This window comes from Drosophila serrata, unplaced genomic scaffold, assembly GCF_035046125.1.
Source record: "Drosophila serrata isolate PLE 108 unplaced genomic scaffold, ASM3504612v1 contig_249, whole genome shotgun sequence".
Lineage (NCBI taxonomy): Eukaryota > Metazoa > Arthropoda > Insecta > Diptera > Drosophilidae > Drosophila > Drosophila serrata.
Genome location: NW_028257147.1, coordinates 4,402,211 through 4,427,242, shown reverse-complemented (window position 1 = coordinate 4,427,242; position 25,032 = coordinate 4,402,211). Strand labels below are relative to the sequence as shown.

The 25,032-nt window shown below is 39.2% G+C and overlaps 1 protein-coding gene and 1 pseudogene across 6 annotated transcripts in view; one reads left to right on the top strand and one right to left on the bottom strand.

Annotated features, from left to right (window-relative positions):
- Pvf3 (PDGF- and VEGF-related factor 3) overlaps window positions 1-25,032 on the top strand; it is a 91,753-nt gene that overhangs the window by 17,649 nt on the left and 49,072 nt on the right. The window contains exon 1 of one of the 5 annotated variants that reach the window (XM_086832736.1): window positions 13,632-15,329. The exons of 3 other annotated variants lie outside the window; for them this stretch is intronic. In XM_086832736.1, the coding sequence (XP_086688862.1) occupies window positions 14,598-15,329 (732 nt within the window). In that variant the 5' untranslated portion in view covers window positions 13,632-14,597. Of the gene's footprint in view, window positions 1-13,631; window positions 15,330-25,032 lie in introns of those variants that run through there. One more of the 5 variants, XM_086832737.1, reaches the window with a different exon arrangement.
- LOC110182676 (dietary and metabolic glutamate transporter pseudogene) lies at window positions 1,355-14,676 on the bottom strand (annotated as a pseudogene). Its single transcript, XR_015271695.1, has one exon. The product of XR_015271695.1 is annotated as a dietary and metabolic glutamate transporter pseudogene (transcript).

Below are 25,032 nucleotides of genomic sequence, written 5' to 3'. Positions count from 1 at the left end.
AGTATGCAGCTGTGCTCGCTTTTCGGCCCCAAAAAGTGTGGAGGGGGGCTTTTCCTACCCCTCCTAAACACACACACACCCACACGGCTAAGAGCGTGTATTGGTGCATTTTCCTGCGTGGAAATTCGTGTTCGTGTCATGATTCAGTTTGCTTTAATTAATTTCGTACTCCATTTGCCGGGGAATCCCCCAGCAGTGGCTTAAATTAACCGTTACACAAGAGTTGCCCCCGATAAATGTTCATCTTCGATTGTCGGTGTGAGGTGAGGAATTCAATTAATTTGTATTTAGGTTAATAGGTCTAGATTTGTTCAAACTAGAAACAAGTATTTTAACTTGAAATCTCTAGAATTCTCCTTTATGAAAGAGATAGATAAATATAAAAATCATTGCCAAATATAAATATGCATAATAATATTATGATATATCCATTTGCGATTAAATTACCAGCATCATAAGCACCTTTTATATGTACCTCGGTTCAAGGCCTTCGTATCCTGTTCCACATTCAAAAATGTAATCAAACCCGAGGTCAGAAAAACCCTTTCGATTAATTCGGGAGCCCATCACATGCACTTGGCACGCTTTCGTTCAACAACAACGAAAAAATTCAAGAATGCACAAGGAAAACCCACAGGACGCACTTTCAGTTCAGTTTTCGCAGATTTCGCAATTTTTGATTACATTTCAATCTCATCCAGCCACGAAAATCGTAAAACATAGAACATTCTGCAGAAAAAGAAAGAAAGGGAAAACAAAATCCATCGAATACTACGAAAATGCAATTGGCGTGAAAAGCGTTTTCCAATGTGGGCGGCTGTAGGCGTGATCCGCACGTCGTTCGGGGAAAACTCGAACTGAAAATGCAGCTAGAAAATATGTATCGAAATTAAATTTCAATCGAATCGCAATTGCAAACCCCAATGGGAATGGAAAATCGTGGTGAAATGTTGTTATTTCATCAGTGACTCCAATGTAGTGACTGTGACTGCAGTTGTGATTGCGAGTTGATTTGTAACTTAATTTATGCCATTTTCTGCCCAAAAGTGGAAAAACATTCCCCAGCTTTCGTTTTCGGTATTATTCGGTTATCATTTCAATTTGTAATTCAGTCGAGAGCAGCTTAGTTTTCCATCGGGATACATGTACACACACACATTGGGGAAAAAGGGAAAAACTCCCACACTCAATCAGACTAAAATGTAAACAAAGTCACACGCACATGGCAACTTTTGGGGAAAACTGAATTTCCTGACATGATTAGCTTGCCATCGAATTGAAGGGTGCCATCTGATATTTGATGTGTGATTGATGCCGGTGTGAATCTTGTTTGCTTTCGAAATTAAACCAGCTATTTTCGAGTCACAAATTAGCCATCAAGTTATTTTTGGAACAACTTGAGGATAATATTATTTACCAAAACCGTGTACAGTACAAATTGGGCGATGCACATACTTATAATTTTATACAACCCTAAATCCTAAACAAGACTAAATCAATTGCGACTAATTTAAAGTAAAAACCTCATTGTAAAAGCTTGGGCTTGATGTATAATTACTTCGCTTCTTCCACTGGCTTCTTGTTCGAGTTGGTGCCGTCGTTGAATCGTTGTATATCTCCAGAGGCCCAGATGCAGTAAACTATCGCCGTGACGACCAGAACCACAAAGGCCACCCAGAAGACCAAACGCCACTCCAGCATTGTGGTATTCGGCGTCATAACCCCCACCAGATACGGGGTGATCACCCCCGTGAGAGAACCGATGCCGTTGGTTATGGCCATCAGGACGCCGGCGTAGTTGGGACTCATGTCCAGTGGGGTGAGCTTCATTCCGGCATAGTAGGTTCCCATCACACCCATGCAGAGGGTGAACAGGGTCACGACCAGGAGGCGGTTACAGCCGGCATAGGAAGCGCCAACCATTAATACAGCAGGACCAAAGGCTGCTATCCCCGTCATGACCTTCCGCGTATTCGTAATGCTCATGCACTTTCGATTAATCATGCAATCGGCCACAATGCCGCTCAATAAGGAAACGACCCACATCATCACATAGGGCAGCGATGAGTACAATCCGTTCTTTTTGATCGAGAAACGCATGACATCGGCCATGTATTTGGGAAGGCATGAGACCATGATGTAGAAGCCCCAGTCGTGACCGATTTGGGCGCTGATCAGTGCCCACATGGGTACGTTGGTGAAAATCGCCTTCCAGGGTGTGCGTGGTAAATTCTTCTTAAGGGGAATCTGCTCTAGCAGGAACTCCTTCTCCTTTGGCTTGATGCACGGATGTGTGGAGGGACTACTGTAGCATAAAATCGTGAACAGAAAGAACCAGACAATGGCCAATAAACCGAAGAAGTAGAACACCCACGGCCAATCGAACTCGGCTAAAAGTAAGCCAGAAACGTAATTACCAAGAATGCTGCCCACCTGGCCGCCTCCAAGCACGAGAGCGCCCAACATTCCACGCTCTTTCTGCGGCACCCAGGATGCCAGCAGGACACTAAGAGCAGGAAAGGTTGTGCCCTCCCCTAGTCCCATCAGTACACGGAGGACGATGAGGCCATCGGGACCGCAATACACTATGGTCACCGGTGTTAGGAGCGTAAATATTGCGGTGGCAAGTATGCCCAAGCTGAGTGTCCACTTTCCGCCGAACTTGTCTGCCAGAATGCCGCCAGGCACATGCGTAACAATATATCCAATGTAGAAGGAGGCCAGGATCAGGCCCTGCTTCTCCTGATCCCAGTCGTAAGTTCCTGTAGCGCTTTTCGGTGGTTTACCCTCGTTTGGGTCTGGTTTACACATCCCTTCCGGAGGTACATTCGAATAGTTTCTTGGAACCACTAGCACGGTGATGGCCTGGGAGAGACAGACTCGCATGGTATAGGCATTCACTATGGCAAAGAAACCCATAATGGCCAGGATCCATCTTTGTGGGACAAGGAAGCTCTTGGCAAGCTTGACGCCCCATTCCGGCTGAGGTGGCAGATCAGCCATTCAGTTTTCTTTCTTTTTTGGTTTTTGAAAATTATCTCAAAACATTAATAATAAAAAATATAACTGTTTCTCTAAATTTATAATGCAATGCTAACTTCGCCCGAAATCTGTTGTATATGAAAACTTAAAAAAAAAACTGTGTTTTTAAATTTATAACTCAATGCCAACTTTGCCCGAAAACTTTAATTTGTATTAAATTTAAATTAAGTGTTGCTGGTCCTTCAAAGTGTGCAACTATGCATTTGATTAGTTTCAGTTTTAAAATTCGGAAAGTTAAGAAAATAAATCTGTTTAAGTTCCTTTAAAAACCTGTCATAAATCATCTTTAATTTTGATCTCCAAATGCCACCTTAAACTATTTCCATTGCTCCAGATCCCTTGGTATTCTTCATCCGTTACTATCCTCCCCTTAAGCGAATCCTGTAGATGCGCTTTTCCTGCATTTTCTCCGGCTTCTGGTCCCATTTCCCAGCTCAGCTGAGCTCACGTAATCAAGCCGCTCATTTCCCCAGTCACCAGTAACAAATCCTTCAGCTGGCATTTCCCTTTTTAAAACTGCTTAACTTACTGCTTCGGTTACTGGGTGTTGTTGCACTGCCCCCTCTCAGCCCCTTTTCCGCCCACTTTTCCCCCTGTGCTCCCTCCTGGTAGAAGGTCTCCCAGCATCACAGCTCATTAATCAACTGGGAAAGCGTTGAGCTCGCCGCTGTTTTTTTTTTTGCAGCATCGCCACGTCGTGTTGACGTTCACCTCGAAAATGTCACTTTCTTGGGCGTGAAAATTTCCCACATTCCACCCACCACCACCTAGTGAAACTTTGGTTTTCGGTTGATTAATTGTTTAGTTAGTGATAAGGGAGAAAGAGTGACCGCAAGCCAAGAAAACCCAAAAGAGACTTTAAGCTCGGTTCCAATTAAAGACGCTCACGAAACGCGGCCAAAAACGCGCGCTCGCCAGATAAGGCACACGCGATTTTAACAGCGTGGCTTTATTGGTTGCGGTTTCAATAAAAAAACGAAGATGAAAACCTCAAGAAGCATTATTGCCACTCCAGTGATGAGTTTTTTATTTCACTTCATCGTAGACAGTGCACTCTGGACAAAATGTAGATTTTTTTGTTTTTTTTATTTTATATATTTTCTTTCTAAATTAATATACACATATTATCACAAGAATTTTGATAGCTTAAGATCGTTGGTTGCTATCAAAAAGTCTTCAGCGAAATGTCAATGTTATATATTTAATACTTGCATACTTAGTTTTTTTTTGTGTATCCCATATCGTGTGGTGACTGTAACTATAACATTTTCTGCTTATCCCCCAACACACACTTGAACACACACATCCTTCGTCCTCTTGTCTAAAATGCAGCTCACAGTTTGTGTCTTGGCTTGCATTTTATCCCTCCTCTGCGACGGCTTTCGCGCCATTGAGTCCTGTTTCAAGAACAATTCCTTTCGCGTTTGAGTGTGTGCGTGTTATTTGTTTTTGTGTTTTTTTTTTTTTGAGTGCATTTTTCTGCATGTGACTGCACTGCACTGCAAGTTTTCATCATCATCATCGTCATCGTCAAATGGAAAGCGAAAAAATTGTTGTCGTCATCATAAACGTCTCCTTCGCCTTGTGGGTGAATCTAACCCCCTAAAATCAGCCGGGTAACCGCAATGTTCGCCCCAGAAAATTCAATTGTCAAAGTTTGTTTTGCTTCGTGTGTTTTCCCTCGTTTTTACTTACTTTTCAAATGAGTTTTCCCGTTTAACTTTAAATACAGCAAGGAAAGTGTGTTTGGAGAAGCTGCAGGAGATATGTATGCAAGAGATATAATTAATTTGATTGTACCTACTGTGGGAAGTAATTTATTTCCAGTATGTTCGTAAATAAAATATAGTTAAAACTATATATAATTTAGTATAGGGAACTAACCTACTTTTAGTCTCTGTAAGTCACTGTTATGTTCTGTTTCCTTTTCGTCCTTGTAAAACTTAATTTTCAACTTACTTCTTCGCCCCGAGTTTCAGTTTCTGTCAGCGTTATTTGTATATTTCTCACACTTTCCGTCTTTGGCCAAACTTTGTTTTTATTGTTCTCTTAACTCTCATCATATTAAATAATTCTTACTTTCTGTGGGGGGCACAGCAGGAAGAAAAATTGAAATAAAAAGAAAACACTTAGCTGCCATTCATGTTTGTTCATGTTGAGCGTAAGAAAAGTTTTTCACACAATTAAGTTGAGGAAAATGCTGCGGCAGACCCGAAATTGAAAGAAGTCCTTGCCAGGACCTCAAAATGCTGCTCCTGCTGCAGCAACAGCTGCTGCTCCTGACGTTGACTGTTCCGCATCAGCAAAATAAAATAAATAAAAAATTTCAATTAAATAAAACTCGTTTGCCAAAAATTCATGTACTATATAAGTAGTGTTTTTGCAAAAGTTTTCATTGAAGTTTTCAGAGGTGTTTACTTGACTAGGAAGAAAACAAGTTGAAGTCGAAAGTTAATTTCTAGGATAATTCCAGCATTTAGTTTTTGGTGGCATTAATTTCCATTTATTTTAAGTCCAGCTTACATATCAAGAATATTAATAAAACAACAAACTTGTGCCTTTCACTCTACATTTAAAAAACAAACAAACGTATACATTTTCCAAGAAATCAAAACTACACAGCTAACTACAATAAAAAAAAGTAGTTTCAAGTACTTTATACCACTTAACAATTTCCATTCTTCATTTAACGAGCGGAATCGGAGTGGAAATAATTTTCATTTAATTTCATTTTAAATGCACTCAAAGCGATAAGGATGGGAAATCGACCTTCCTTTGCGCACTCGAGTGTTTTGTTCAGCTATCGCCGACATGAAATCATTGAAAAAGTACAAAATGGTAACCGAAAGGTACCGGAGAGACCTGCGGAAAACCAAAATGACTTGGCCGAAATGCCATTGTTGGCCGTGGCTGTGGGCTTGCCTGTTTACATTGATAGCTGGCCGATACAAAGGCGAGAACGAACGAGTTTCAGTACTAAATACTGCTTCTATATGTATGTATATTTTCCGACTGTCTTGTTGCTTTGAATCCTGTTTGTTCAACGCCGGGCCAAGAGGCTGCGGATCCTACCTGAAACGGACCCCGACGAGTGGTCCATTGTGTCAGGTCGGGCATCAAATTTAATCCAATTAGTTAGACAATGCCAGTGGGGTTTCGGTTTTAGGGTTCTCGGGATTTGAGGTCTCGTGCGGATCGAATTTGAGTGAATACGCCGACGTCAGCCCTCTAATCTCGTCCGCCATTTGTTGCTGCACTTAATTAGGAGGGGTCAGGAACTGAGAAGCCAACTTGCCAGCACTCGCATTTGATTTTGAGTCCCATCCCTCGAATGAAGCCGTCTCAATGGCCTGCGATTTGGCACGTCTGCGGCCCCGATGATTATAGAAATATGTTGAGAATATTCTCGCAAATGCTTTGACTAACAAGGCGCACGTTGGCGTCGTTAGGATGGCCATTAACTGGAATTGGCTCGAATTGTTTATGACCAATAGCCACGTAAGCACACAAAGGATTCGGCTCCTTCGGCGCCACACAAACGCATTTCAATTGCCCGAGCAGATTATAATGTTTATGGCCAGCATATATAGTGGCAGCAGCAGCATTGTTTGCTCTGTCTCTCTGGGGGAATTCGGAAGATTGCACTTCCAGCTGGTGTAGTCTGGAAAATGAATTGTTTTTGGTGTCTGCAAACAGTAGAAGACGGCAGTCTGATGACTTAATAGAGTTCGATTAAACATACACTAAGAATTTTAAGCTAGAACTATTTATACTCGAAATTAAATGACTTCTAGTTATGGAAAGCATGTGGTAAACGAAAAGCAAGCTTTTAAAAACTGTGAAACTAAAGAGATTAACCTCAGGGTATTTGGAAACCTTTTTTTAGAAGTTCGAACTTGTTCTTTTCATTAAAACTAAAGCACTTTAACCCTTTGATTCTTTAAGTATGAAACTGCATTTTTGACCCTATTTCGTTAATGTATGCAAATATGGCAGATGAAGTAATAGAAAGAACTCCCAAGCTCAAGATATGTTGCTCCCAGTTACCTCATTTGGCCTCATCAACATGGCAGTTACTTTCAATGCCAACTTCTTATGTCAGGGTCATAAAGACAGGGGAACTCTTACTGCATCCACAGCTCAGTTCAATTACCTGGCGGAGAACATAAAAATACACCACACTTTGGCTTCCTTTTGCTTCTCCAAAGATAAATGCATTTCTATTTTAATGCTCCAAACGCAACCTGCTCTTCGGTGACTTGTTTCCCATCTCTCTCTCTCGCTCTGTTTGCTGGAAAATCTCCTCGGCTAATTGCAGTTTCAACGCCTTTCAGCGCTGTGGAAATGCCGCCTTAATAGCCTCCGTCTGCCCCCTGGGATTTTCCCCCCTTCTCATTGGTCTTTCGCCTTAAATGCTTCCTGCTTCTTTGGAGTATGCAAACTATGTCATTGGGTCTTTTGGTATTTTTCCTATTTTTTTTGTGGGGAATTGGGGAATCTCTCTCAATCTCTTTCCCTCGAAATGCAGCTGAGTTTGCAGCTCTGGCTTGCTTTTATTGTATTTTCTTGTTAGCTATTTACATTTTCCGCTGCTGCATTTTCCATTGAAAACTGTTGCAGCTTCTTGGGAACCTGGGCAACTCGTTAAAAATACCTCCCCATTTCCCATTTTTATCTGCTCGCACCTTTCACCTTTCTAAGTTGAGTTCCTTTCAGTTTTTTATTTTGTCAGGGTTCCGAAATGGGAGAAATGGGATAAATAGGAGAAAGGGGCGTGGCATTTCAACTGTGAGATTTATGCAAATACTTCGTTGTGCTGACAATCGATTGACTTGACTTTTATTGTTAATGCCAGAATGATCAATGTGCTGCGATTTTGACTTTACTTCAAGTCGAACATCAAGATGTATTTTTTAAGAAAAAACTTCAAAATAGTATATATATTTCACTAATTATTCCCAGTAACTTCTATATCTTGGGGTCTATGACATTCTAAGGTGAATATTTACCATTCTTACAATGCCGAAACGTACTGTCTTTGTATGTCAAGCACTGACCTTTGACTAGACGAACTTTTGGGCTGGCCTTCAAAATAAAAACCAACAGCAAACAGATGTCATTTGATGATGACAAATATTTGAATGCTGGCGGGATGTCATCTCCCCTGTCTAACAATCTGTCTCACTCTCTGGCTATCTCTGTTGCCCCGCGGGGGAAGCCGGAAATTGCGTTGCTCTTTCACTGGGGTTAGGCACCCTTTTTGTCATTTTTTTCCTGGTTAGGCGAGGGTTTCTGTGCGAGTATTTGTCGTCATTTTGGCCTTGGGCCTTGGCAGTTTTATCTTAAGTCAATTTGCTTTTCCCCTCATCATCATTTCGGAGGACTAAGCGGTTTAGGGCATTGAAAAGTTTTACCCCCGGAAAAAATATGTGGGGTCAAAGTGTCATAGATCAGCATTGTTGTCGCGGAAACTATTTGGGATAATTACCAGGATGTGGCTGTCAGAAGAAATGGAACCTTTGCCACACACAACGCTAGGGGTTCATCTCAATTAGGGGATGACTTTGTTCTCGATTCAATTCTGAATCTAAATTGAGTTAAATCTGCACTGATGCACCGAGCAAAATGCCACTCGGATATGATACTGTTCCTGGAATATAGAATAATAGTTCTTCATGGAAACAGCAAAAGTCTATTGATAGTATTTCATAGTCTAGTGAATTACAAAGTCCTTAGGACTTCTATCTTGGATATTTAAATATCAAACAGTCGGTTTAACATTTCCATTGATCCTGAAAAATCTTTGAAGATAATACCACTTTTTATTCGTGCAGATATCCTTCCCTCCCCTGCCTGACATCTCCCTATCAATTTCGAATTTGATTTTTATGATTTCGGTGGCATCTCATTTCTCATTTCATCGCTCGTTTGCGGTTCCATCTCGGAGGCTCATTTGCATTTTGTATTGAATTCCATTTCATTTCCTTCGGCAGCTGCTGCCCCTGCATTTTCCCCTGCCCTGTCCCTAGCCATTCGAATGGCAACTTAGGCAAATTGAATGCGGAAAATGCGAGTTGGTGGAAGAGAAAAAAAAGTGCGCCAAAGTGAGACAAAAGCTAATGCCAAGGGCAATGTGGAAAAGCCACGGAATAAAAGTATGATACGCGTTCGATGGAGAATGATTTTGCCAACGATTTCAGTTGGATATAAATAAGGCCCCGACCCATTACACAATAGAATTCCCGGTCTAATGGACCAGACTCCCCCGGCCTTTTGCCCGGGCTTTCTTTTTCCGCCAGCCTGTCTACGTGGATTCATTTTAATTAGCGGCTACAGCAAACATTAAATGAAAATGCAGTTGGCGCCTCATCGTGAGAAAAGCGGCAACATAGCCAGACAAAAATATTAAAAAAAAAAACAAGAAAGGAAGCTAACTTCAGCACGCCGAAGTTTGTATACTCTTGCAAGTTAAAATTCGATCACTAGGAATTATTTCAAAATGAAATATTTATATTTATGTTAAAAAACAATAAAGTAATGCCTGCTTTCATTACATTCACATTATATTAAGGTATATGATAGAGTAGTCCGATTTTCATATAATTTTACACGAAATTGTAGATTAATATATGATAGCTTAATATCAAATTTAATGAAAGTCTGTTGAAAACTGGTAAAGTTATAATTGTTTTTTTTTTTTTTTAATTTTCCGATCGTTCCTATGGCAGCTAGGTATATATATAGTCCTCCGATTCGCCATGATCCGACTTATATACTAGTAAAATTATGTAGAAGAATAACTCCATAGTTTCATTTAAATAGCTTGCTCTTGTACCAAAACAAATCTCGCACTTCTGTGCATATAATTCCCAACTTGTTCTAACATCCCCGGAACGAAGTGATTTCTGCCGGCCAGGTCTTAGAAAAGTGTTGTGTTACAAAAGTTGCAAGTCATTGTTTTTTAGTGTTCAAAGTTAGTAAATGATCATACATACTTACTTACTGTCCATAGATACTTACTGATCACACATACATACTGGTCATAGATACGTACTAATCATTGTTGATTACTAATCATAGTTACTAATTGTTCAGAGTAACTGAATGTTTATAGAAACTGACTGATCATAGTTAGTTACTGGCCATAACTAATTACTGATCATAGTTCTATAAATCGTCCGATTGTTCATATGTCAGCTATATATATGTATATATATAGTCCACCGATTCGGCATGCTCCGATTTATAAACATGTAAAATTATAAAGAAGAATAGCTCCATAGTTTCACTCAAATAGGTTAAATTTGTTCCAAAACGCATCTCGCACATCTGTGCATATAATTCCCAACTTGTTCTAACATCCCCGGAACGAAGTGACTTCTGCCGGCCAGGTCTTAGAAAAGTGTTGTGTTACAAAAGTTGCAAGTCATTGTTTATTAGTGTTCAAAGTTAGTAACTGATCATACATACTTAATGGTCATTGATACTTACTGGTCAAAGATAATTAATAGTTATAGATACTTATTGTTCAGAGTTACTTACTGCACATAGTTACTTAATGTTCTTAGAAACTTACTGATCATACTTAATTACTGGTCATAGTTAATTACTGATCATAGTTCTATAAATCGTCCGATTGTTCCAATGTCAGTTATGTATATGTATATATATAGTCCACCGATTTGGCATGGTCCGATTTATAAACTTGTATAAGTATATAGAAATCAACTCCATAGTTTTATTCAAATAGTTTGCTCTTAAATTTGTTCCAAAACAAATCTTGCACATCTGTGCATATAATTCCCAACTTGTTCTATCATCCCCGGAACGAAGTGTCTTCTGCCGGCCAAGTCTCAGGAATGTGTTGTGTTACAAAAGTTGCAAGTCATTGTTTATTAGTGTTCAAAGTTAGTAACTGATCATACATACTTAATGGTCATTAATACTTACTGGTCAAAGATAATTAATAGTTATAGATACTTATTGTTCAGAGTTACTTACTGCTCATAGTTACTTAATGTTTATAGAGACTTACTAATCATAGTTAATTACTGATCATAGTTCTATAAATCGTCCGATTGTTCCGATGTCAGTTATATATATGTATATATGTAAATAGTCCACCGATTTGGCATGCTCCGATTTATAAACTTGTAAAAGTTTATAAAAGAACAACTGTAAAGTTTTATTCAAATGCTTGCTCTTAAATTTGTTCCAAAACAAATCTCGCACATCTGTGGATATGATTCCCAACTGGTTCTAACATCCCCGGAACGAAGTGACTTCTGCCGGCCGAGTCTTAGTAATGTGTTCTTACAAAAGTTGCAAGTCATTGTTTATTTGTGTTCAAAGTTAGTCACTAATCATACATACTTACTGCTCATAGATACTTTCTGTTCAGAGTTACTAAGTGATCATAGTTACTTATCATCTTTACTTAGTTTTCATTGATATTTATTGATTATAGTTACTTTGTGCTCATAGTTATTTACTGATCATATTTTTTACTGTTTATAGTATCTTATTGTTGAAAGATACTTACTGATCTTTTCTGCCAGATATGTTATAAAGTATTCCGATTTTCATAAAACTAAAAACGAAATTCTATAATAACAAAATATAGCTTTGAATTAAATTAGATAAAATATTTTAAAAATGTAAAATTTATATTTTTTTTGTACAAATTTCCGATTGTTCCTGTGGCAGCTATATGTATATATGATAGAGTATTTAATATAAGGCTAATACAAAATTCCTTGCCATGCTTTCACCAGCTACACAACAAAAAACACCACACGAGGTGTACAAAAAGGCGGTCTGGAGTAAGCTGTGGGATTGGGGCATCTTCGCTTGGGTGGCCTCCATGGTGCTGTTGTTGCTGGCACTGCTGCTGCTGTATGTGCAACATAATAATTTGTAAACATTTATCAATTATGCAGCAACAGCAGGAGCGGCGGCAATAACAGCATCGCCACCGCGTATTCCGCTGGCCCCATGAAGCCTTTCTAGCCATGGCCAACTGGCCACATAAATTTCCACGTTAGCCGCCATCGCCACTCAGTGGGGGTTCCCCTCCATCGAAGAGTTTACACTGAAAACAAATGACTTATTAAAGTTTTGAGGGTATTTCATGCATTTATTCATATTCAAATGGTTTTATTTTATTATAATTAATAATATTATAATTATAAATACTTTGACCAGCTATTCGTAACTTTATTTGTATTTTTATTTATTTTCAAAGTATGTTTCGCTCAGTGCAAATGTAGAGCAGTCTATCTGAAGAGGGGAACAGTGCGCTGCGCATTCCATGGGCGTTTTTCGGCTTTGACTTTGGCGGTTTTCTGGCCTGGGCGTTGATTCGCCTGACCAAACATGCAATTAAGTGCAAGTGGGCAACACCTCATCCTCATACTCGGCTGTGGCAGCAGCAGCAGCAGCACCAGCATCATCATCATTCGAGATATTCCCGGGAAAATGCGGGGGACATTGGGCAGGTGCATACTGGGGATTCTGATGTGTGCCAGCAATTCGCCCTGCCGGAATGCCCTTATGGAGTCCGTCCATCAATCATCCAGCAGGCCCACTTGTTGACAACAACAACTGCGGCAGATCAGACATGGCAACATAACAGTGGGGGGAGTCAGGGAAAGGCAGGCTTCATCAACGTGACCGAGACCTAATCCCAGGCATCTGCCACAGCGGCAGGTGCCAAAATCCCAAAGTGCCAAGGTGCCAAAGGTGCTGCGTCCTAGAATGTCAGGATTTCCAGGTTCAAAGGAGCCAGGGAACGAAGAGCGATCACGCTGGGATACAAAGGAATACCTGAGCTAATTTCTGTGAATTAGAAAAGTGTGTTAAACATAGGATAAACATAAGGGGTAATTAAAGCTTTGATTATACTTATAACTACTATTAAATATTAGAGATTTTTTATATGAGACACAAATCTAAAGCAGCTTTTCCATATCAATTTTGTTATAATCAGGAAACACCATTTAATAACTAAAGAAGTTTCTAAAAATGTGTTAGACCAGAGCTATTGCATTTATGTTGAGCTGATTGCATTTTAATGGCTGCACCTGCCTGGCTAAAGGCATAAACTTTTTCCGAACTGGATCAAAGAGCCCACTAAAAGCCATTAGAAACGTAACGTTTTGATTTCCCGCTGCTCAAGAATTTTAATTCTTTAAGGCGAAACTAGTGCAGAGCCATAGAATTAGTTGAACAAACAATCAAAATGCAATTGGCAGACGGCGATTGCAATGAGTGCATAAAAAAGAGGCGTCGGGAAAATATTTTCACCCGCACTGGCAGCATGTTGCTTCTGACTGCAACGACAAACATGTTGCTTGGCAGCATGATGCAGCTCCAGAGAGCCCCAACATGTTGCTCTCACGTGCGCAGGCTCTCTGCTCGCGCTCTCAACATTTAGCGGCGACTTTTGTTTATGTTGCTGCGCGTCAGTCAGCTGTTTTCTGTTTACCTTCCACACGCGTGTGGAAAAAGGGGAAATGTTGCTAGTGTAAGTCGAGCCAGAGCAACATATGCTGCCGGTGGTGTTGCGCGACCCGTCGATGTTGCCAGTTGTCAGTTGTTGCCGTTATCTCGAGTTGCGTGTATCTGTGGCCAGCTGTATCTGAATCTGTGTGCGTTAGTGCGTGTTGCGTACTTGTATCTTTGTATCTTTGTGTTTCGGTGGATTGCAAAATAGCCGCGCGTGTGTTTTTTAGTTTCTCCCCCAAACAATTTCCTGAACTTGCCCCAAAAGACAGACGGACAGACAGACTACTTGGCATTTGGTAATCAATTGTTTGTCTGGCCGATTTCCTCTCCACAAAGAATACAGCTCTTGGCCTCCAATTAAAGCCAAATGATTCACAAGGCGGCGTTTTTTCATTCACAAACAAAAAAACTACAGCACATAGAGTGCGGTGTGCGGTGCGTGCGTGACACAGTTTTCGGTTAGCTTATGATTTATGCTGCGCTTGTCACATTAACAACAACCGCAAAATGTTTAAAAAATCTAAGAGATTCTGTGGAAATTTTTCAAACGCCAGATGCTGAGATTTGTTAAGTGTAAAATATTACAAAGAAACAGCGGGAAACACGAAGAAATACCAAAGTGACCAACAATTAATTGGAAAAGTCACAATTAGTTTTGAAGACTTTCGAAAATAGTGATTCATCAAGAATTGGTTTAAACATTGTCAAATTAACAAAAGCTGCTACAAGATCCTTTTGAACTTATGCTACATTTGTGTTTAGAATGGACAAATAGTAAACAAAAGCTAATAAGAACTAATTGATTACAAACCCAAGGAAAAGGTATTCTCTGAATTATAAACACTAATTAGTAACTGTTCTTAAAACCTATGAACTCGTATAAATTCTGTGGCTATTTATCAAAAAGAAGTTGTGATTTGTTAAACCACAACCTTTACGAAAACGTGGAAAACGAAAAGAAATCGAACCAACAATTAATTAAAAGTGCAACAATTAATTAGAAAACCACCAATTAATTAGAAAACTAAAAGAAAACTCGAGCGTACAAAATGCAGTTGAAGTGCTTGTTGCTTGCACTGACTCTTTTTAATTTTCTGTGGCTGTTCGGGGCCAACGCTGATGTCCATCAGAATAATGGCCAGCAGAAGGTGTTGCCGGGGAAACGCCTGTCCGATGACTTGGGAACAGAACGTGATAAAAGTTCAGCCAAGATGCGAAAGATTTTCCCGCAGGCCGTTGACGAGAAAAACGGGGAGTTGCGCCTGAGACACGAGCAACATCATCTGCGGCAGCAGCAGCATCTGATGGCGTGGGAGCAGCAGTTGCAACTGCAACTGCAACAGCATCTCCGCGAGCAGCAGCAGGAAGAGTCTCCAGAGCCAGAACCAGAGCCCGAGCCAGTGTCAGTGCCAATGGTAGTGCGTCATCATCAGCATAAATCTCTGGCAAATCCAAAGCCGGGAACCGCAAAGAAACCCATTAGACAGGCTCCGAGTCTGGCCGATGACAAGGCCAAGATTTTGGTTAAGCGCAGACTCCACTACAATGAGTACGATAACGATGATCTCGAGTTGCACACCATGGATTCGGCCGAGGAGGAGGGACGCCTCTCCCCCCGGGAATGGCGGCGAATCGAAATTGCACATCGGCGGCAGAAGGAGCAACATCAATTGCAGCTGCTGGCGGAGCGACAACAGCAGCGACAACTGCTGACAACAACAACAACAACGAGGACAACGACAACAACGGAACCCAATAATGCCCAATCGGAGGATAATGATGTGAGTGCATCCAAGGGGACTCGATTTAATGGGTTAAAGCCAAAGCAAGCTGTTTGTTTAAGCGGCCAATAAATAGTATAATAGGAGGAGATATGCTTACCATAAAAGGAAATTATTTATTAGCTCAATGTAATTGAAATGTTGGTCATCAGATTGTATTGAATATTTTACTGAATAGAAGTCAGGGTAGAAGTAAAGTAAAGGGATCTCTCCACTGAAGGTATGGCTCTTTAGGTATCTAGAACTATGCACAGAGAATCAATAATTATTTAGCAAACATAGAATAAGATTGATTACCCAATTAAAATCAACAAGCATTCCATTTTAGATAATATGTAAACTCAACTGTTTGAGATCAATCAAGTACATATATTCACCACTAATTAGACAATGGAAAACCATTGGTTTATTTATCTAATCTAATATTCTATGCCATGTGCCTGCGCATGTAAAACAACTATTTCTGTATAATTTAATTGCTTCGAATGGCAATAAATCGCTTTTCTGACAGTTCACGACAGGTTGTCATTACAAAGCTTCGCCCAGAATTTTCATCAACTTTCAGTGGCTGTTCTTTATTATATACCTTTACATTTCGCAAAGAGATTTTGCACTCTTTCACTTTCTGTTTTTTATTTAAATTAAAGAACGTCCATTCAGATTTTGATTCCCATTCCTCACCCTTATTTCTCTTTTACACACTGCCCGCAGAATTTGCCACTTGGCATACAAATTAATTTGTTTTAATTGTGACTGCTCGGCACGTTCCTTTCAGATCTCTTCGAGCTGATTAGGTTGAACTTTTTGTGTTGCCTTTATTTTTTTCGTGATTATTAATTGGCCTGGGTAATTGTTCAGATTCAATGGAGATTTATGCGATCGAACGTTGTTGCAATGCAAAATGTTTACCAATTAAATGCGTATTAATGGCGAAATGCTTAATTGATTGCCCCTGTTCTCAGAATCTGAGTATCATCTTTTCCCCTCCATCTCGAAGTGTTTCCCTCGACTTTTTCTGCACTTGGCAACAGAGTTGAATCGATGAATAATCAGAAGGTGGCGAAATGATCGTCGGTATTGGAATGGATTCGGTGACTCTTGCTGGGAATTGAGGTCAAATATTTATTAAAAGAGCTTGTGTGGGTCTGAAAAATAATTTTAATTGCCATAGATGATTCTAGAAGCCCCTAGAAACGTGTATTCTTGTATTTATTAATTAATTTTAGGTGTATAAATATTTTTGAATGAAATTAAAAAGTATTTATGATTAATTTAAGACGTAAGAGACTTCTGCCATAGTTTCATCTTCTTAATAACTTAAGAAAAACTATTAGAAATCATTCAAGTTTAATGAAGATTTATTTTTAACATGAAAGTCCATATATTCCCTAATAAATTTATCCTAGTTCTGTTGCCTTATTAAAACCCTAATTTATGGTTAATATATTATCTGCATAAGCAACAACTACAGATTCATAATTTCCAATTGAGTTTAAGTAAGATTTACAATGGAAATAATTTACATAGAACATTGTACTGCGGATTAAATAAGATTTATTATGAAAATAATTGGAAAATTATTTAGGATTTATGCATTTTTCTTTTCAATTTGTAATCCATATTTTTCTGTTACATTTTCTTTGGTGTTTTCTATTTTCCCGCTGCCCTTTTATGAGCTGCTAACTCACATTTGGGGCATATAAAATGATTGCATCTCATTATGAGGGCGGGTGTGGGATTACTTTTATCTCGAATCAAATTTTCGCCCAATTATTAACAGTGAATTTCTGGATTTCCCACTCTAATGTACTTCTATTTATTGCTCGTTCCCGCTTCTGCCCCTCTGAGTCTATTTTCTCGGTTTGCCTGTGTTTTTCCCACCCACTTTTATTTGGCGCCTTCGGCGCGCAGTCAATTTTATTTGCTTTCCGAATCGATTCCCAACACTTTCACTTCTCTTTTTGCCTGTCTCTTCAAGTTACTCCCCATTTCCCTGCCGCATTTTCCCCAGCTTTTATCTTGTGCTCCCCTTTTCGTCTCGCCTTTCTACACTTTTCCTGTGAGGTTGCTGCAACTTTTGCAATCAGTCTATTAGCTCGAATTCGTTCTGCTTCAGTGGCGCACACACAGAAACTCCACCCACACTCCCCCCTTTGTGGATTTTCCACCAGCCACATACCCCAACCCCTTGGGTTTTTAAAACCACCCCCTGCCCCCCTTCCTCCCTCCGCCGCGGATTTTCTAACACCCCTCATCCCGGTCATGGGGAGGCACTTCAAACATTTTGGCGGGCGTAAACAAACGCAGCTGCAGCTTCTGTGGGGGAAAATTGGAGGCACTGGCTCTTGCACATTCAATTAATTCAAAGCATTAAAACAATTAAACGTTTGTGGCTTCATTGACTTGGCACACGCCCCCATTGCCCCCTCCCCTGCCACGCCCGATTTTTGCCAAATGCAGGCGGCAATCAAACATCCCGCTTTTCCCCGCCGCACCGCACTTTGTGACCCAATTTTCACACAAATTAGTGCAGCTAATTTTTAATGATGATTTTTTCTCTATTTTTTTGTTCTTTGGTTCTGCCACTTTACTAGGCATTTTTCATAATTTCCACTGGCAGTCAGTTGAGTTTTCCTTTTTTTGGCTGCTCGAAAATATTTTATTTTTAGGCTATTTATGATGTGGCCTCGTCTCTTCGGAAAACACTTTTTTTGGGCGTTGGGTGAGCCGACAAATGCAATTGAAATAAACATGAAAAAAGCTGGAGGATTCTCGTCTATTTTCCGAGAGTTTCTCTGGGGGGTTGGGAGTAGGAGAGGAGGAGATTACCTTCCCAGAGGAATCTCTCTTTTACTTTTTTGGTGGAAGTGGCATGCTTTTTCACAGGTTCCCTTGCGCCATGCGTTTTAACTCATTTGCACCTAATTGTCATGCAAACGGGGCCAAGAAGCAGAGGGAAACCAAGAAAAATTGTGGAAAAGTGGAAACAAAAAAAAGCAAACTGAAAAAGAAAAGTAGGGGGAATTCTTTTCAAACCAATTTAAAATTGTACAGCTTTTTATACCCTTAAAAGGGTATTAATACTTCAGTCAGAGGTTGAAACGATGTGAAGGAGTTTAAGGCCAATTTTTGATTCGATATCAGAATACAATTTCAAATTGCAAGGGTATAAAATCATCGGCTTCTCGAATTTTGGTTCCTTTGTCGTTATCCTTCGTTATGCACATCTGTGGTTACTGTCTTAGGTCCTTTGTGTATCAAACGCCCCCGAAAAAATACGACCGCTGGAAAATCCTCCTATTTAACCATCCCCAAACTCCCCAAGTTGTTGACTTAATCTGCATTTTGTTAGCATTGCATGCTTTTCACATTTTCATTCAGTTGGTCAGCAAAAAAGCATTGCAATAGAAACAAAGTAAAATGGGGAACGTTGAAAAATTTGCATGGCTCAACTCCTGGCTAAGGTTTTTTTGCCTCAGGGAAGGGAAAAAATTGTAAAAGATAAAATAAGTAGAGCGAAATGCAATGGTAAAAATATTTAAATAATATAAATTCTTGAAATATTCTTAGCAGTTTGTGGACTAGGTTTGCATCAAGATATTTATTTAGTTTATTATTACTCGGAAGTTGTAAAGATATGTATGTTTTATGAAGAGGTAAAATAAGTGTAATTAGGAGTTGACGTTTTAGTTATCTCATAAAGAATATTAATATTTATTTAATTACCCAACTTTTAAAGTTATTTCCTTGAGAAAAACTTAAATTTATATACAACAGCCCCCATTTAGTGAAAACTCGTTTAGATCGTCCATCATCTTTTCAGTGCAAAAGTTTTGTCATCCCCCACTGTGTCCTTTATCAGCCTTTCTCCATTGTGTGAGGCATCCTTTTGTAGCCCTGCTAATTCTTTGTCACCTTAAACACAACAAAGGACACCCCTTATCCTGGGTGTGTCCCCCTTTTGGCCTGCATTCAGCCCTTTGTTAAATAGTCGGCTTGTTTTTGCGGCGCCTCATTTCTCCCGTTTAACCCGCTTTTTCCCCTTTTTGCCTACGACATTTTGTTGTGCCCAGCTGTCCAGCTTTTCAGCAGCTAAACAATTTTCCACCTCCCCTTTATATATATATACGCATTTTCCCATCGTTCTTGTTCCTTTCTGGCGTGCCATGGCATTATTTTCCATGCGTTAGTTTTCGCACAGGTTTTTGCCCCTGCAGCGTCTTCATTCTCATTTTGCAGTCCAAAATATATTTTTGTTCTTATTTTACAAAAGCTCTTTTTGTTATTTTTTTTAGTATCTATGGTTCTTCACCCAATTTTTTTGTGTTAGCATTGTAAATTGCATTTGTTTTTGTTCGTCGTACTTTTCTGCTATTTTTTGTGTCTCCCTTGCTGCCTGCATATTTTGCTATTTATTTCACTAGATTTTGCTACTCTTTCACACTGCCAAAAAGATAAATTTTTTATGTTTTCAAAGCTATATGTTTAATCTTATAAAATTGAAACTTACTTTGTAATATCTTTTATATGCATGCTATCATTTTAAGTAGGATAAAACAGGCAATACAAGGCATCACCTAAATTATTCCTGCTAGGTACAGTATTTGGATAAGGTAAATTTTAAAAAATTCTCTAGTATTCTTATTTATAAAGAATTTGTAATTTTATAAATATTTTTTCGACAGTGCCAAGTATCTTTTTTCTATTTTATTTTCAGTTGTATATCGTTATTTGCATTTTGTCATTGCCGTTTTACTTTTTTCCTTTCTATTCCACTCTCCGTTTTTTTACCCTCTTGAGTCCCTTGTGTAGCTTTAAGCGTTTTTATTACCCGCAATTTGCGCATTTTTACTTTTAGTTTTAATTAACTAAAAATTTGTGCGACAGCCACGCCCACCGACCCCTTGGTTTTCCCCACCACAAAAATTCGCCCGAGGCCTTAGCAACTTACACACGCCCCTCTGCTTTTCAGCACGTTCTTCTGGCTCCGCTTTTCCTTATTTTCCTTTCTGATTTTCCATTTTTCTTATTTTGTGCTTGGCACGAGGAGAATACAATTTTTTCGCTTTTTATTTATTTTCTATTTTATTTGGCGTCCTCGTTTTTTTTTCCTACTACTTTGCGCTTGCTTTGCATTTAATTTGTGTTTATGTTTTCTGTACAATTTTAATGCCATATTCTGCTGGTTTATTTTCTGCCTCGCTTTTTGTGTATTTTTTAGGTTTGCCTACAATTTTAATTATTTGCCAGTTGAAGCCTTTGTTTATGAAGGATGGCAAGCAAAAAAACGAGGGGAAGTCCTGCTCAGCTGAGTTGTTTGTATTTATTGTGCAAAGGCTTCAAACAGTCTGGGGCCCAAAGGAGTCTTCTCTGATCCTCCCCCTCTGCACTTTTGCCATTTATTTCATACCAACTTGCAGAAGCCAATGATGGCCAAAATGTTTGTGCTGGTTTTTTGGCCAGAATAAAAATAATAACAGGATTTATTTGTACTTACAAACAAACGTGAAACCTCACAGAAATAGAAATTCAGCAAATAAAGATATGAATAAATGTTTAAAGCTATATAAATACCATAGATATATACATTTAAAGTACCAATTATATATCTTACTTCGTTTATTATCGTTTATTATGATATTTAAATTATTTAAGCAGTGATTACTGTATCTTCCAGATACTACCATACTATCTACCATGTATGCGTAGTAATATGTATCTTGTAGTGTGTGTTGGCTTGTGGCTTTAATTAAACTGAACTTTCAGACACTTTTCAAAGACAACAACAAAGGAGAACTATATTGCATCTACTCCATCCCTCCGGCTTTTGTTCTGCAAACTAATTAAACATTGGAACTGCCCTGACCCCATGGCCCCATCCTTGGGTTCTTACCACTATTAATTTGTTTTAAATCGTTTTTTCTTGTTCTCGTTTCTTGTGTTTTTTCCCCTGGACTTTTCTCTACTCCAATTTCTGGGTGCCCCCGTCTTCACTCTTTGTCGAGTTTTGGTGATTAATGGCTCCCCTGAATTGGAGGTAACTTCATTTTGATTGCCTTGTCGAATTTGACCGGCACCACTGGCACATCATTTGTTTTGAGCTGTTTTGTTTTGCCGGCAATATCAATACAAACCCAAAGAAAATAATACAAAATTCCCTCAATGCGATTGGCTTTTCAATTTTCCCCAAAAATAAAACGAACGAAATAATATACACTTTTCCTTACTCTCCTTTACCGGATTGGGCCATTAATCACGTTGAAGTTGCCTCAAATTTTCGGCCTTTCAGCTGTGTGGTCTTGACGTTTGCAACTCGCCTTGTAGGGCTTTCTTTGCCTTCTTTCTTTGGCAACAAAAACACGCATACAAATTTGTTATGGGCCCGCACCAATTGATTTGTGTTTACACATCTAACATCATCAAAATGTTGTCCAACATCGAAAGGAAAGGGTGCAATTAATTGTTGGAATTTTTGTTTAAATACTGTCATTGTGCGGTGACATCAGATAATGGCATTCAAAACTGAAGAAGATTAATTTGGGTTGCTTCATTAAAAAACATGAACAATAATTTGATTTCGAAAGAGGATCCTCTATAATTGTTTACTCTGGAAACAAAATGTTGTATTTATTCTCAAATTGAGTGGCATACTTTGGTGCAAATTGTTGGGAAATTGAATAATCCAATGGAAAATCATTTAATTCATTCATGTTAACATAAATTGCAGTATTTATTTTTCTCATCAAAATTGAATATGCACTGAATTAAACTGTAGAATAATACATATATTAATTGTTCAATTATTTTATTAATTACGCGGTTGAATAAATATGTTATGTTAATGAACCATAAATTAATAATTTATAAATTTGCATTAAAGTCAGAAAACTGTAGCTTTTTCCTCAAGTAATCTTTTTAAGTTTACTGAATAGTGCATCTTCCCTAGGCTTTATTTAGATAGCCTAACAAGAGAATATTAATATTGAATTTCTTTTGTTTACCTTAGTCTGGGACTTCCACCTTGAATTTGTTTTGTTCAAACGGAGTTCAATGCCCCAAGGACCATATTTACCCCCACTTTTCCACCATCTGAATGCACTTTCATTACTGCAGCAGCTGTGGCACTTTTTACTTGCAATAAACACTCGAGGTGGCAGACCAATTGTGCTCCTCTAAAAAGTTTAAACAAAGCAATTTACCTTTTGAATAAACAACAGAAACGAGAGAGTAGAAGTGAACATGTAATCGAAAATCCCCACACAAGAATCATAGCTTTTTCCTCCCACACAACAGTGAGAAAAATAAAATAAAAAGGTCAGCCAAGCATAGGGGAAAACTTCACCCAGAAAAGCAAAAAAGGGAAAGATCTTTTGGCAATCCATTAAATATGCCTAGCTGACGATTTCTGTTCAGATGTTCCAATCGAGTGCAAATGTCTCAATCGCCGGGCAAAAGTTAATGAAGCCCAACAATGCGCATGTTGAGCAACCAAATGAAGCCAATCGAGAATTGAAACATCATCCATCGTGGAGGGTTCTTCCCCTACAGATTCTTCTGGCTGAGGGAACAAATTCCAGAAGAAAAATCCAAAAGAATTCCTATGCAAATTGGGAAAAGGTAGCTGCTGGCTTGGAAAATAATATTATTAATGAGATTAAGAGAGAAAAAATGATGAATATGCGAAGGGGGATAAGTGAGGAATTTGTGGGTTGGAAAATATTGGATTGGATTTACAAGAAAGCCTTGCAGTGGGTTTCTGTGATTAGCTTTTGAAAATATATTATTAAATAAAATACTTATTCTTAGTTAAACTTCTAAGAAGCACCTAGCTTTTGAAATTACCATCTGAAGTTCCTACAATTCCTATTCTGTTGCCTTAAGACTTACCCACTCTTCTTTTTCCTGTCTTATACTTAGCAGTGACAAGTTGCCCTTTTCCCAAAAGACGATGGTCTTGGGTTATTGAAATTCTGTGGAAATTTAATTGACTACCGAAGAGCGACAAATCAAAAAATTGAAATGAAAATTGAAGCCCTCGTCAAATCTTTCGACTGACATCAACTGATTGAATATGCGGGCGGTCGGATGGGAAATGCCGAGGAACTCACAAAGGGTGACAGAGAGAGAGAGTGAGAAACACTGTTTGAGTTGCCAGCGGCGATTCACAGATTGCATCCGAGAGGTACGGATAGATAGAGATACTCGCTCCCCTACAGTGGCAATGGCCAAGTGCACACAGACACACATTGAGTCATTCAGTCAGTCACTTTGGCATTCGGTCGGGCATTTAGTCAACCGAGCACAATGTTGCCTTCTAACGAATCGGCTGGGAAGACGCGCTGCTGTATCTGCCAGATACAGATACTTTCGCATGCAGCGCGCAGCTAACTGAATTCATGCCAGAGCTTTATGTGAAGCACGACCAGAAACAGATAGCGATGATGACCAAGATGACGACCGACTGACAGCCCGCTGATGGGTGGCCCGGTCCGGGCTGAACTCTCGTCTTGTATCTGTCAGATAAACTTGTTATTTTGCTTCTTTGCTGGATTTTTCTCCACTTTAGCTCTTGGCGCCTAGGCAGTGTTTTTAATTTTCAGCTTAATTAAATCATTTGGCCGTGGCTTTTCTCCTCCCTCCCCCTCTCGCTCTTACTCTGCGTAAATTATTACGGCCCGCAGCAATTTGTGGGTCATATTTTGGCCAAAATTTATGACAGCTGCGCTTCTGACTGGTGCTAAGTAAAATCAGTCATAAATTCCAAGCAGACTTTAGAGTGCCACGAGCAGGTTGAGTTCAAGTTGGAGTTGCTAGCCAGAATCGCCAAAGTGCTTGAGTGGCTTTTCTTGAGAGGGGTTAGGTATCCCATAAATGTCAGTAGAAGATCGTAAAATCTTGAATATGTGGAGTGCAAATCAAATTCGAAAATCATATGACAACGATTTTGTATAAAATTACATTTCCCAAGAGGAAGTCGAAGTAAAGGTTTTTCTTCAATATTATCATGAAATTTAATCCAGCTCTTCTTCACAAATTTTACAAATTTACAAAGAATAAATCTTACTCTCAACACGAATTAAAATCCAATCACATTATTATTTCCCTTAACTTTCCCCTCTTTCGAGGCCAGCCCAATTTCTTAACCCTATTCCATCAATTATGATTTCCACTCCCAATCGGTTTACAGCTCTATCAAATTTCATATCTCTCGAGATCTGAAACCTCTGACCCATTTCCCCCCCAGCCCCAGGCATAATAAGACCCATAAAACCCAATTTTATCCGCAACTATTACTTATCTAATAAACGGCAATAAAAAACCTTCACTTTCATGCTTAACCGCAGAAGTCAAACGATCCCATAAAAACGGGAATTATGGAAAATGTCAACTTGTGTTGTGACCCAAAGCGAAAATTGTTTTTATTATCGCTAGTAAAATTCGAATACAATTTTTTTCTTTTCTTCTGGCCATTAAAAACAAGCTGGCCAAGATTGGTGCCTTTTTGTTGTCTCTTGAATGCCAATGTCCAGTGTCCAGTGTGCGTGTTTCGTGCTTTGGTTGACCACAAATTGCTTAATTGGTTAAGAAAAGGGGAAAATTCGTAGGGGCTGGAGGCATGGGAGTGGCACCGAGTGGCCACCGTGAGCCATCAAATGCTGACAGCTTGAAGTGTGTCACACACAGTGTCTTCAAACAAATTATA